A 15566-nucleotide genomic window follows, 5' to 3' on the forward strand; every position below is an offset into this window, starting at 1 on the left:
TTAAACTCAAACAGCTGCAATAGGGATATTTGCAAAACAACCATTTTAAATATTAGATTTTCTGAGGTCTTAGGGTATTTAATAATAAAGAGGCTTAATTTTAACCTAGAAAAAATATTTTTAGAATATTCTGAGTTTATTGTAAGTGGTATTATATCTGAAGTGACCAGGGGTGCCTGGGTGGCTCAATCGGTTAAGCATCTGATTCTTTTTTTTTTTTTTAAGATTTTATTTATTTATTTGACAGAGATAGAGACAGCCAGCCAGAGAGGGAACCCAAGCAGGGGGAGTGGGAGAGGAAGAAGCAGGCTCATAGCGGAGGAGCCTGATGTGGGGCTCGATCCCATAACGCCGGGATCACGCCCTGAGCCGAAGGCAGACGCTTAACCGCTGTGCCACCCAGGTGCCCCTAAGCATCTGATTCTTGATTTCAGCTCAGGTCATGATCTAAGGGTGGTGGGATAGAGCCCTGCCTTGGGTTCCCTGCTAGCAAGGAGCCTGCTTCTCTCCCTCTGCCCCTCCCCCTTAAAAATGAAATATTTTGATAAGATAAAAATATTTTAAACATTTAAAATAAATATTTTAAAATAAAATCTTTTAAAAAATGAGGTGACTATAAGTAATACAATTTATGAATGATTACTATCTGTGACACTAGTCAGGTTTTATGACTTCCCACAATTCTTTAATACATGTTTCACAAACCTTGACATCCACACAAATATAGAGTTTTACATTCAGATGAGTAAAGCAGATTTACAGTTAAACAATTTGAAAGCATCAGAGTCCTTACCTCCCTACATGAATAGCTGGCTGGCGTTTGTTGAATGGTTTCTATTTGCCTGGTGTTGTTCTTTTTTTTTTTTTTAAAGATTTTATTTATTTATTTGACAGAGATAGAGACAGCCAGTGAGAGAGGGAACACAAGCAGGAGGAGTGGGAGAGGAAGAAGCAGGCTCCCAGCGGAGAGGCCTGATGTGGGGCTCGATCCCAGAACGCCTGGATCACACCCTGAGCCGAAGGCAGACACTTAACGACTGAGCTACCCAGGCGCCCCTGCCTGGTGTTGTTCTACTCACTTAACATGTATTAAGTCCTCTCAACTCCATCAGCTAAATACTATTACCATCCTTCTTGTACAGGGGAGGAAACTGAGGCACGGGGCAGAGCCAGGGTTACAACCAAGACAGTCTAATTCCGGAGTCTAATTCCTTTACCCCTTATGCTATATTACCCCTTGTGACACTAAAAACAAAAACAAAAAACTGAGAAATCAGTCACTAATAATAGAGAACAACAGATTACACATGATTTAGTCTTTCACAAAATCTTGTCCTCAAACTATTTAATCAGCTAATTCAGGATCTTTGTTTTCTTTACTAGGCCCAAATAGCTGGCTTATACGCTTGTTTCCACATTAATCATGCTGTGACTTCTCCCTGAATGGATTTGCTACCAATATAAGTCGCTGGGCAACTGAGAAAGAGACACTGTTATCTCATAACTGAAGAGGAACAATTTAGAACGCTGGCAACATGAAAATAATTAAAATCGATTAAAGCATCAAAATAATGAAAAAGAAAGTCAATATATGAAATGCTTATTTTATGTAAAATGTTCCTGTCACCTAAATTAGACACTTATAAATGTTTGGAAAATCCTTTGTTTATATAAGCAAAGAGTGATTAAACCAGTTCCAACAAATTTTGCTGTACTTTGGAGAGAGGATTAATGGATTTTCTTCCTGAGGCATTCTTTCAAAAGAATTAACCTGGTTTGCAAGGGGAAAGCTTATAAAACGGCAACCAAAAATACCTGGAATATTTCAAATATTAATCTCTAACCCTACTAGCTTAGTACAGTGCCTGGCATATCACTGGTATTCAATAAATAGTTGTTGAATTATTGAGAGGATGAAAATTGAGCTTCTTCAACTTAATTACATGCAAATATGCCAATTACTTATGTAATACACAAATAATAAACATTTTTTATAACTTTTCTTTGGCCCTAGTTTATTTTTAAAGGAAAAAAAAAAATCTCTTCCTAAAGTTTTAAAATTCTGCCCCAAGTGACTGTATTTGGATAGAAGCTAGAACCAATTACTAGTAGTCATAGAGAGAAATTCCCCTTTGACTTGAGCAAAGCCTTTGTGTTGATGAAGAATGTTATTGCTGGGACTACATGAACTTCCCAGAAGTGTGCGTGAGTCTATAATGAATGGATGACTTTGGCTGGACAGTTTAGAGGGGTCTGAGACTAAATGTATCCAACTGTGATGAACAGTGATAATTTCCTAAAACTAATTTTGATGTTGTAGCTATCCTTAAGTCATTTGCTTCAACTACGTCCTGAGAAACAAACAAACTTGTGAAGTTTATGTAAAAAACTAATCTCTGAATTTGAGTCTCAGGCAGAGACTTAATCATATAAAACTGAGGGATGAATAATCAGGTTGTACTCGTTAGTGATTTTGGATTTTAGGGGTCATGAGACTGAGCTGTAGATTTTAATTTTCACAGTCCATTTTTATTTTTTTTATTTTTTTATTTTTTATTTTATTTTTTTTTTTTTAAAGATTTTATTTATTTACTCGACAGAGATAGAGACAGCCAGCGAGAGAGGGAACACAAGCAGGGGGAGTGGGAGAGGAAGAAGCAGGCTCATAGCAGAAGAGCCTGATGTAGGGCTCGATCCCAGATCGCCGGGATCACGCCCTGAGCAGAAGGCAGACGCTCAACCGCTGTGCCACCCAGGAGCCCCTCACAGTCCATTTTTAAATGAGTAATTGGTGGTTCTAATTGTGAATTGTTATTAACTGTGTAGACATATCAATGTTTTCGAGCAAACCCAAGTAGTAAGATGTATAAAAAGATGTCTGTTTAAACTTGATTATCTAGTTTGAAATAGCTGTTTGCTTTGATAATCTTGTTTGCTAAAAAAGGTTTTCTTTACATAGGATATTGGTAAAAAATTGAAAACAAGGAGGGTCGCCTGGGTGATTCATTCGGTGGAGTGTTCCAGCTCTTGGTTTTAGCTCGGGTCACAATCTCAGGGTCCTGAGATTGAGCCCCATGTTGGGTTCTGTGCTGAGCATGGAGCTGGCTTGGAATTCTCTCTCTCCCTTGCCTTCTGCCCCTCCTCCCCACCACCCCACGACCACCCGGGGCTTGCAAATAAACAAACAAATATTTTTTAAAAATTGAAAACAAAAAAAGATCTGATTATCTGATATTGGATATCTTTCTTTCTGTTATATATCAAGATTGCTAACACCTATCTCCTAACTTAATAGCAATTTATTAAGATTTTAACATTATAAGGTTATCTAAGGAAGGTCCTACAATGAAAATTGAATGGCATTAGAATGGAATTACTGTAAGTATATATTTTCTGTTTATGTGTGTGAGTATGTGTATGTGTATGTGTATATATCTGCCTCACTATTCTTAGGAAATTTTCATCTTGTTTCATGAAAATCTCGGAGGGATAATATACAGGTAGCTAACTTAGTACACTTCAAGATCATACAAGCCAATTACAGTACACATAACACCTTAAGTAAAACTAAAACGTGCAAAAACATAAAATAACCAAGAAACCAGCTATTAATTTGATTAATCGACTCTGTCCTTTGAAAAGGATTTAAATACAATATAGATGCCTAATATCAAGTGATTTCAAATGTATAGCTGAAGAGTAAAAATATAAGGAGAGGGATTCTTGGGTGGCTTAATTGGTTAAGTGTCTGCTTTCGGCTCAGATCATGATTCCAGGGTCCTGGGATCGAGTCCCGAACCAGGCTCCTTGTTCAGTGGGGAGCCTGCTTCCCCTTCTGCCTGTCACTCCCCCTGCTTGTATTCTCTCTCTCTCACAAATAAATAAAATCTTCTTTAAAAAATGTAAGAAGAAATGCACATGAAACTAAACACACACCTAATTTTGCTCCCTTGCAAACAACAGTTCTCAAACGAAAAATAAAAAATTGTAATAATTTTTTGCAGGTGGGGGGGATTTCATGCATACACAAGAGTAGAAACAAACACCCATCACCCAGCTTCAATGATTATCAAGATTTTACTGCATTTGTCTGTTTTTTCCTTTTTATTTTCTTAGCTGAAGCTGATTCAATTTAAGCAAATCATAGACATCGTATCATTTTGCTCTTTATTTCGATAGACATCTGTTTAAAAAAGTGGACATCATGCCATTATCATATCTAAAAAAATAAATAGTAATTATTTGGTATTGTCTTTTATCTGGTTCATAACTAAGTTTTCCTAGCTGGTTCACCAATGTCTTAGCAGTTGGTTTGTTGAATCAGGATCCAAACAAGGTCTACACAAGGGATTTGGGTGTCATGTCACAGATGTTTGTTTCAATTTAGAGCAGCCCTTCCTTCCTCACTTTCCCCTCTACGCTATTGATTTATTACAAGAACCAATTCAGTTGTCCTTTACAATGTTGCATATCCTCTATTTGTTAAGTTTGCTCCCTTGAGCGTTCTTTAACTTTCTTCATCCTCCATGTTGCCCGTAGGTAGAAGTTCATGCTCTAGGTTTGGTTTGATTCCAGGTTATTTTTTTCTGCAAGAACACTTCATGGTGCTTTGTGCTTCATACTGCATCATGTTGAAAGGCCTGCAATGTCTGGCTGTCCCACCTTTGGTAATGTTAAAATTTATCAATGATTTTGGGTGCTGACAGTTTAAACCTTCCTTTTACCTAATGTTTTCATACACTGATGATCATTGGCTAAACCAGTTCTTTCACTTGGAATGAAAATAACATGGCTATTTTCTAATCCATGAAAAGCCAACAGATCTCCCCTACTTCATGCGGGTGGGCAAGTGCCCCTCCCTGACTGGCAGAAAAGTGGAGTTTTGATCGTTGGAGAGAGTAAAACAGGGGGTGTCTGGCCTGGAGGATCCAGCCACAATTGAGGGCACGCATAGGTAACACACTGAAAATGGTTATTTAAGTGAATGTTTACATAGAGAACGCTAAGACTGTCAACACTTTCTCCACCCACATGACTCCAGGAGATTGGAAGAGATTTTTTTTAAGGAATCTGATCATCCGACAAGAAAGCACTTAAAGATCCTAACATCAGGCTTTCCCAGCTGCAGAGCCTGACCGTCCTACAATATACCTTTCATTTAAGCCCCACTACGGGTGCCTGGGTGGCTCAGTTGGTTAAACATCTGCTTTTGGCTCAGGTCATGATCCCGGGGTCCTGGAATCGAGCGCTGCATTGGGCTCCCTGCTCACTTTCTCTCTCTCAAAAATAAAAAATACAATTAAAAAAGTTTAAGACCCACTTATGTGCTCAGAGTATCCAATTGGGTTTTTAGTTTCTTTTTTTTTTTTTTTTTAAAGATTTTATTTATTTATTCAACAGAGATAGAGACAGCCAGCGAGAGAGGGAACACAAGCAGGGGGAGTGGGAGAGGAAGAAGCAGGCTCATAGCGAAGGAACCTGATGTGGGGCTCGATCCCAGATCGCCGGGATCACGCCCTGAGCCGAAGGCAGACGCTTAACCGCTGTGCCACCCAGGCACCCCTAGTTTCTCACTCTTAAACATGAGCGGAAAACTGAAAATTTCCTTTCCTCTGAAGAAAGCTTCTAAGATATAACACACAAGAATGGAATTGGAAGAAAGCAGTGGCTATACAAAGTTTAGTTTCAAAAACAAGCAAAAAAAAAAAAAAAGCCCTGTCATTAATATTTTCAGAGTTAAGAGAATATATGGCATCAATGAAACAGCAATAGAATGCTATAAAAAATAAAGTGTCAGAGAATAAAAAAGAGCTCCTGGAAATTAAAAACATGTTACCAGAAATAAGAAATCTAATAAAAGTTTAGAAGATGATGTTAAGGATATCTTCTAGATTAACAGGGCGAAAAGACAAGAGGTGGACGACTTGAAAGACAAAGAGAGTATTAGTACAGGAGGTGCCACATCAAAATATCTTTCTTTCCTGAAAGAAAGAACAGAGAAAATGAAGGGGAGGTAATAATGAGTGAATTAATTTTAAACTATTTTTCCAAAATTGAAGGGTAAAAGTTACTAGACTGAAAGGACTCCTTGAGTGATCAGTATAATGGATGAAAATAGACCCATACTGGGCATAAGCTATCAAGAAAAACACACACACACACACACACACACACACACACACAATGTATGTTCTAAGTATACTTCGAATACACTTACACTAAAAAGTGGCCATTACTTATCTAAAATTCAAATTTAAATGGCATCCTGTATTTTATCTGGGAAACCTACATTGACCTTGTCATTACCAATAACGGCAATTCCTCATAATTTCAATTTCTAAGAGTCCACTCAAGGTCACCACTGCTCATCTATCCAACTTCTGATATTCTAAATCCAACAATCACTCAACAATATGGGGACCTAAAATGCATTTATCCCCCCACACCTTTTCACTATCATTCTATCACCCCCTCGAATTTTCGTGTACTTCCTTTTCCAGCTTTATTTATTTATTTATTTATTTATTTATTTATTTATTTTTAAAGATTTTATTTATTTATTTGACAGAGATAGAGACAGCCAGCGAGAGAGGGAACACAAGCAGGAGGAGTGGGAGAGGAAGAAGCAGGCTCATAGCAGAGGAGCCTGATGTGGGGCTCGATCCCAGAACGCCGGGATCATGCCCTGAGCTGAAGGCAGACGCTTAACCGCTGTGCCACCCAGGCGCCCCCTTTTCCAGCTTTAATAGTTAATAAGTTATAGTCACTGCTTCACATATATCCTCAATTCCCTTGTTCCTCTTTAGATTTCTTGACCTTGCTTGGCTAAATCACAGCCCTGATTCAATTCGGTATTGTACCTGTGTAAACGGAATGTGGCTGAACGCACACACACACACAGAATAGTCATTTTAAATTTTAAGATAACAAACCTCATGGAAGGCCCTTGATGCAACTATTATATTTCCCTAGACCAGTAGTTCTCAAAGTGTGGTCCCCAGGCCAGCAGTACCAATGTCACCTGGGAACCCATTAGAAATGGAAATTTTTAGCTGGATTCAACCCCAGACTTGAATTAGAAAATCTGGGACTGGAGCCCAGCAATCTGGTTCAACAAGGCTTCCAGGTGAGTCTGGTATACTGGGTCTCACATTTTAGCATGAGAAAGATGAGCCGTAAAGCTTGTTAAAAGGGCGGTACAACAGCAGCAGGGATCTTAGCAATTTGTGAGAACATTGGCAAAGCTGCAAATACCAGGAATGTTCATTGTAACAGGTAACATTTCTTGGTTTAAAAAAAACTCCTTGCATACATTAATTCAATAAATACTTATGAAGGGGTATTATATATCAGTATAAATTTCCCATAAATGACCCTTACGGACTCTAGGTTGTATGGATAATGTGTCAGACTTCACTAACTACACAATTTCCTAAAGATTATTACCATTTATACTTCATGCAAACACAATCTAGTATACTTTAAGTTCATTTTCAATTATTTTTCACCATTAAAAATAAAACAAATTCAAATTTTATTTTAAAATATAATTTATTGAATACCATAGTGAATTTAATACATTAAAAATTGTTTTTCTTATCAGTATTGGCACATAATGAAGTTTCAAAGCACTGCTAAATTAACACTTCAAAAAATTTTAAATTTTAAATCATGTTCCATAAAAAAAATAAAGCCTAGTAGTGTTATAAAACTATTAATTTATACCAACTCACATATCAAAGTGTTAAAAAAAAAAAAAGAATTCCACACTCAAACCATCTTCTAAGAAGTAAAAATTCAATCATATGTATTTTTAAAAAGGTTCTCATTTGAACAAAACACAACAGGTATAAAACAGGCAAAAACTTTACACTGATTTGTCCTACTGGGAAATTCTGCAGGCTAACCAGATAAACTTTAGATATTAAAAAAATCCATATTCCAAAGGAATACATATTTACAATATTTTTTATGCCTAATCAAAGAAACATATGATGACATTAAATATTCTACTTTTTTTTCTCAGTTGCCTCAATTGCCAATAATGTGGGACTGTTCTAAAAATTTAGTTTAGAAATAATTTTCCCACCAATGAACATTTTCATAGATGAAAAGTTGTCCTTAAATATGGCAAGATTAAACAAGGAAATTTACATATATGTTCACTATAATATGGCCTGTATGTTACTCTAGCAATCATTTTGTTTACTCTGAAATTTCAGTAACCCAAACCATGAGTACTACACAATTTCTTTCCGATTCCAAAAGGTTGAGTAATTTAATTCAGGTCACTTGAATTTACAGAGTATCTTTCTTCCAGGGAGCAAAAAGTGATTTATAGTCAGTATTTTGATTTTATTTACATTATGCTTCCCAACCCCCTTTAGAACTGTCCTCGGAAGTAAAGAGAACACTGAAAATAAAAATTTTAAACTGCAGAATTGGTTATTTGGCATTATTCACCTTTTTTCCTTATTAATGGGAAAACATAAACCCTTTCGAACTAGTGCATTCCGCTGGTCTGAAATGCAACTCCTGTGTTTTTGAAATCTCAGTGGCTGAGATCAGGTTGAAATTCTAGAAACCAAGCTTAAATAAAATTAGTTCAAATATTTTTTAGTGAAATATAGAAATACTGTTTGCTTATGCCTATGGCAGAAACTGAAAGAGCAAAGGAAAACTGGAAAACTCATTTGCATTTACTATAAATGTACCATTTCACCAAAACCTCTACGGACATGAAACTACAATCTATAAATGCCAACAGCGGATGGGTTAAAATTCTCTGCCTTCAAAAGTAAATCACAGATTCTACTAAGGTATTGCTAATCTAAAAATCTACAAGACACTATACTGTATTACATTATCAAGGTCTTTCACCACAAACCCCGTATTTACCTTTGCTGACCTAAACTGAAGTAGAAATCACCTACATTACGATGTGAGATATTTAGTTCTTTCTGTTTGATAGCTACAAAATGTTCACAGAGACTTTCTAGAAAGTAATAAATTACTATTTTTTTTTTTTGCAATAAGAAATAATACTATATATCTCGCTGTTTAAAGACATGTTTAGGAAAAAAACAACTCTCTTCCCCTTCAAGTTATAGGTGGTGGGAGGATGAGAGGCGAAGAAATGACACAGCCTTTTAAAGCCAAACTTTCATCTCCCTCACCTTTTGTTCACTTTGATTTCCAGAATAAAATATTTCTGCACTTGACTGTAATTTCTCAAGTATTTTCAACTAGGTTGCTAGCAGGGTTCTTTGAATACAAATAAAGTTGACACTGAGAATGGAGAAACTTGTGGAATTTCACCTTTTGTTTCTTATTTTCATTTAATCAATCTCAACAGCAAACTAGAACAAAATTTTAGTTTTAAACTTATGTTTAGTTTTATCCAAACATAAGTTACTTATGTTTGGATAAAGTAGAATTTGCATCAAAGAACTAAGATTTCAGATTTCTACGTGTAAAATTTTCTTTACTGTTCTTCATAAAATGTGGCTGAGGCTTTTAAATATCACAAAGTTGGGATGAATACAGATAATTTTACTAAAAAAGCTGTATTTTGGCAAACATTTTATTGATATTATAAATGAAAATATAGTTGGAGCTTTAAAACTCTGTTCTATCAGAGTCTGCCAAATAAATTCGATTCTTTGGAAAAAATTCAAACTTGATATTATGGAGGCAAAATTAACTCTTACTTGACAGAGACTTACCTGTCATTTTGCCATAAACCAAAGGACCTGTGAGTATACTAAGGGGAAAGAGGGGGTGACTGTCAGGGAGCGTCTCTGTCTACAATTTATTTAGCAAAAGTTAATTAAACAAAAGCATCTAATTCCCTCAAATGTTAAATTGACTACAAACCTCAAAGCTCTGATCCATTTTAAAAGGCATTAGCTTTATCTTTTAATCAGTTGAAATGGCCTTAGAATGAAAGATCACAGACTTGTTCCCAACCTTGTGCATTACTTACAGAGAAATGCAAAATCCTGCTCTCGTTGCACTCACTCATCTTTTGGGAATTTCTTAAAACAAAAGACAGTAGAAAGATACTTCGAACTCTGACTCCCAGGATAATGTTCAAGGCCACACTGAGATTCAGCAAAGAATGAGAAAGATATTTTTCAAGTTGGAAGGGACCGGCGTGATTAATTGGTCTAACTTACTCATTTTGTAGATACAAAAATTGAGATACAAGGGTTTTGAGCTAAGATAATTTACTCAAATTCTTGTATTGTCAGTAAATTGAGATGAACCCAGTCTCCTGTCTCGTCTCTTTGTGTACTAAGCCATCCTCCATCAAAATATTAAAAGATTAACATTGGTTTCCTCTGGGGAAAGGAGTGGGGTTAGGAAAAAAAAAAAAGGCGGTGGGTGAGGGGATAAGAAGAGACCGTTGGGGATGTTGTACCTGTACAATGAGCCACATGTGCTACCACAGAAGTTGATTAAAAAAATACTTTTTAAAAAATTTCAAGCCTTAACATCAACAGAACCAAACTTCAGAGATAAGAAATACTATGGTGAAACTGAATATCAGTGCAGAAATTTAAGCTACCTCTTCAAGAAAAACAGACCACTGAAAACTGGATTTCAGTTTCTGTGTCCTTTTAATGACTAGTTCTATATATTATGTTTCTTTATATCTGAAAAATATTTTAATATAATACATATGCAGACTAAAGTAATTTAGGTTTTCAAGTTTAAAAAAGATTGGGACTTTTAAAAAAACTTATGCTATAAAAATATGCATTTATATATATTCCCAAATTATACTTTTCTAACCTCTGCAGTGAAAAAGGTCCAAAATTTCATCGTTGAACTGCCTTCTAACATGGTCTTAAGCAGTTATTTCTAGAGAGCACAAAATTTGCATAATTCTTGATAGTAAAATCTGTTCAGAAACTCATTTTGACAGAAATACTTTTATCTATTAGTAGGAGTTGAAAGAAATATTTCAGTAAGAAAGTACAGGGGTGGGTCAAGACAGTTCTTTAGAAAAATATACTGTATGTAATAGATCTTCAAAATTACACAGACCATATGCTTTTATTTAATGTGAAGGCACAACTTTAACATAGTTAAAAGCAAATGTAATTATTTGATGTAATTGTCAGTACCAGCTCTTAAAAATATATATTTGCAAGCATATCATTGAAGATTCGTTAAGATTGTCAATTCAAAAGTCAATTTAAAAAGTCAAATTCTATTTGTAGAAAATCAACTGACACATTATTGCAGATCTACGTAAAATTATTGTTGGACAATCTGTTCACCAGCAGTCACAGGGTTTTCTTCATTTGTTGCATAGTCCAGATGGTCCATCACCTAGGCATAAATAAAAAAATGTCAGGAAATGCAAAATTTTAACTTGCCCTCAATATTCACTAATTGGCCAAAGGATTCCCACTTTTTAAAAAAGACAGGGAGGGGGCGCATGGGTGGCTGAGCTCAGGTCATGATCCCGGGGTCCTGGGATCGAGCCCCACGTCTGGCTCCCTGCTCAGGGGGGAGTCCGCTTCTGCCTCTCCAGCTCCTCCCATTCATGCTCACATACATACATACATACATACATACATACGTACATAACCTTAAAAAGACAGGGAGTACTCCATGGATCTGAGCACTCCTTTTAGAGCAATGCACTGGTTCAACATCCATGTTCCTAAGGATATGGTCAGGGTGACGTGAAAAGCCTAATCATTTGACCCAGGGCCAATCGGATACACACTTTCTCTGAATCTTCCGCTATTTCCATTTCCCAATACGAACTGCCCTTCGTGGCAGTGGAAACTCTACCACAAAAGGAAGACATTCCTGAAGCTTATTCCAGGATGCAATTCCAGGTAGCGTTCACTGCTAAAGGTGAAAAAACTAAAAATGACGCCACAGTCACTGTGAGAATACTTGCTAGTTTGGGGACAGTGGAACCTGGCTGACACCTTGAACTGACTGTAAGATAATTTAAGAATGATACATGATTTTGGAAATGTTGTATAACAAACATTTCTATCAAAACCAAATAAATTGAAGGTACTTAAAGGGCAAATGATTCTCTGAAAATAAAATCGAGAATACATTTGCTATAAACTATTCTAGAGGAATTACCAGTTAAATTTTCTCAAATGGTTGCCTCTGTTTCAGCTCTGCTCATCCATAGTCCTATACAAATTTTTTCATATTTGGGAATGAAGGAAGAAGAAACTGCTTCCATGTTTTCACTGTGTTCTTCACATAAAATTACTCAGAAATACAAAAAAAGTACCTAATGTCTTTGTGAAGATTGTCAAAGATTTTTAGATTAGTGATTTTCAGTACTGTGATCCACATTTCCCCTTCTTTATCAAGAATTAGAAGAAAGACCAGCAAGATAAATGTTCCTATTTTTGTAAAGTGATTCTAAAGGCTTTAGTGTTTTTTGGAAAAGAAAGCAGACAGCGGGATCATTCCCAAATGGGGTCTCCAACCTTGCCAGACAAGAATACCACATGGGCTGTGGCTTTCAGCTGACAACTGTCTCAAGATAACAGAGACAGCTTATAAAGCCCAAACCTGCCAGTACTCTATGAGTCATCTCAAGTCCCCCAAAATCAGTTTTGAGGTCCTGTATTTGCCAAAGACATCCCCTAGATTAAGACAGTTACAAGTTCGTGGCTACTTCAAGGGGGGAACAAAAGTCCAACTGAGACAGGTAACATATCTATCAAAAACTTCACCACATGAAACATAAGATGACGCTGTTGAAGAGGTGATTTTCACCATTTATTTTTATTTTATTTTTTTAAAGATTATTTATTTATTTATATAAGAGAGAGAGAGACAGCCAACGAGAGAGGGAACACAAGCAGGGGGAGTGGGAGAGGAAGAAGCAGGCTCATAGCGGAGGAGCCTGGTGTGGGGCTCGATCCCAGAACGCCGGGATTATGCCCTGAGCTGAAGGCAGATGCTTAACGACTGCATCACTCAGGCGCCCCTGATTTTCACCATTTAAATGAGGGAAAGCAAGGAGAAGCATGTAAGATATAGTTAGGTCCCTTTTCTTCTAGCAATTTGGAAGTTCTGGGGGCGAGAGGTAGGAGCTGTGGGGAGAGAGAACAGAGGCAGCCTCAGCAGAATGGATGGTGGGGAAAGCCTCTTCCTTCCCCAAGACCTGCTTTCCCTGGGACTGTACCCTACTGAATTCATAGCCTGTACTCCCTAAGTTACCACAAGCCTCTTCTTTCCTATTCCTCGGGTACCTCATTGGCACTATAATCTAATCCCTAACTATATATATAGATGTATTTGTTAAAAAAAAAAAAAAACCTTCCAAAATCAACTAAGAAGTAAAGATCTATACTCTGTATTTACTTTTCTTTACTGATTTTCAATAAAATAGAGAAACATGAAGCGCAACCTTGAAATAGGCTTTTAAAAACATAACAAAAATTAATATAGATAATAAAATCAACTGGCAAAATTGGTATAGTTTTTCATAATATTTGTAAATAAGCAAGCTCAGTTTGGAAAGCTGTCCTCTGATCTTGGGTCGGCTTGCCTGGCATTTACTGCTAGTTCTGCTTATTTATAATTGAACCAATCTCCAGAAACACTCTATTAAAACTCTCATTAAAGGGGAGTAACTGGAGAGTTGCTGATATTAAAGCAGTGTTGTCCTAAGTATCTCTCTATTCTGACTTGTCAGTTACAGCTTGTGACTTCTAAAAATAATTAGAAGCACTAGTGACATTTAACAGAGACAAACCCACTGTTTACTGGATATCAACAAACCGAACACTTACTTCCTATCCAGAGTAAAACAGCCCATTGGGAGTTGTTGCATAAATCCAACTCTACTGATTTAGTGTTAGAAACAAACAAACAAATATCCCCTAAAATGATGATGTCTCTTAGCCGTTCTTTATGCCAAAGTAATTAGGCCACTGCTTGATTTTTCCCTCTAGAGAAGAAACACCTTTATTTACTCTACAGTGATCACAACTTAAGACTTTGGGTAGAATCAAATGGAACGGAATACTACAGCTCTTGAGGCATTCAAGAAAAAAAGCCGAGAGCAAGTAATAGTGTGAACAGTTTTGAGTTATAGAATATACAATTAAGATTTCCAAATTAGTATTATTTTAGTGAAATCTTGCATAAATGTTACTTCTTTTGATCAGAGAAATTCACAGAAAGGGCTGAAAGACTCTAAATAAAATATTAAAGTTCTTCCACAAAGTCTCTAAGTTTCAGCAACGAATGGGGTATAATTTCCCCTTTGAAAAAAGCATAAAAAGGCTGTCAGTCCTAACCATGACATTTAAAAAGTCTCTAGTGCAAAGGTCTTTTTTTTACCTCCACTATTCTTTTTTTTTTTAAAGAATTTATTTATTTATTTGTCAGAGAGACAGAGAGAGAGAGGGGCAGGCAGAGGGGAAGCAGACTCCCTGCTGAGCAAGGAGCCCGATGTGGGACTTGATCCCAGGACCCTGGGATCATGACCTGAGCTGAAGGCAGACGCTTAACTGACCACCCAGGCATCCCTACCACCACTATTCTTGCGCTTACTCTAATACCAGGCATTGGAATGAACCAAAGGATTAGCAGCATAAAGAAGTGTGCCATCACCTTAGATTCTGGCTGTGTTTTATATTACCTGTTTTATATTTGATTATATCAAATAGTAGCAAAACCTTTTGGCGCTTGCCCAAAAAAATGACAGTATATAAAGACTGTAAAGACACAAGTCTAGTTTAATGGTTTAAAAGTGCCTCACTTTTACAAAGCTTATAATAATTTTGGTAATTCTATGAGGGCTGCTACAACACAAGCTTATACACATACACACAAAAGTGACTAAAGGTCAGTGGACTAAGGACTGAACATTACAGCTGCTTTGCATGAAAAATTTCCATAACATTAACTGAGAATTTATAGTACATAAAACACTGTTATCAGCACTGTAGGTTCTTAATATCTAGAAGATAATAACTTACTGAGGGAGGCATACGTAAATGTCTACACTACAAGGCAGATGTTAATAAGTATTTAAAGTACGAAGTCCACAAAAAAATATGGGGAAAGGTGAACCTAATTTCAACTGGAGAACTGCTGGATATCCGCTGGGAGAAGGATTTTGAGTTGGGAATAATTAAGGCACATTCTGGAAACAGTCTGGCAATGCTATGAACATAATGGAGGCAGGGGAGAGGAGGGAAAAGGTTATGACACTGTTAGCCTGAGAGATGAACCGGGAACTGCCTGAGGGCTGGCTTCAGGAGCTGACCCTCAGGCCGACCTTACAACAGGTTGATACCTAGTCTCCCTGTTTTACCACACTTGTTGAGGTTCCAAGTCATACTTTCAAAGCCTCAGCCTAGCCTTCCCTGATCTCATCCACCTGCCCTATCAAGCCCTGGGGTAACCCACCACTATGAATTATAGAGTCTCCTACTCACCTGTAGATCCCACCTCATTTTATGGATGAGGAGACAGTCTTAACAGACCAAGTGACCTGCCAGAACGGATTCCAAAGCCTGTAACGTACTGTCTCCCACAAATGGCAACATTCAAGC

General features: G+C 36.9%; 1 protein-coding gene across 3 annotated transcripts in view; it reads right to left on the minus strand.

Moving 5' to 3' along the window:
* Positions 1 to 7532: 7532 nt before the first annotated feature.
* Positions 7533 to 15566, minus strand: part of SPPL2A (signal peptide peptidase like 2A) — a 59116-nt gene continuing 51082 nt past the window's right edge. For all 3 annotated transcript variants that reach the window (XM_048219159.2, XM_044390968.3, XM_026518470.4), the window contains one exon: positions 7533 to 11340. In XM_048219159.2, coding sequence (XP_048075116.1) covers positions 11266 to 11340 — 75 coding nt within the window. In that variant the 3' untranslated portion in view covers positions 7533 to 11265. The remainder of the gene's footprint in view (positions 11341 to 15566) is intronic.

Source organism: Ursus arctos, unplaced genomic scaffold, assembly GCF_023065955.2.
Source record: "Ursus arctos isolate Adak ecotype North America unplaced genomic scaffold, UrsArc2.0 scaffold_36, whole genome shotgun sequence".
NCBI classification, from domain to species: Eukaryota; Metazoa; Chordata; class Mammalia; order Carnivora; family Ursidae; genus Ursus; species Ursus arctos.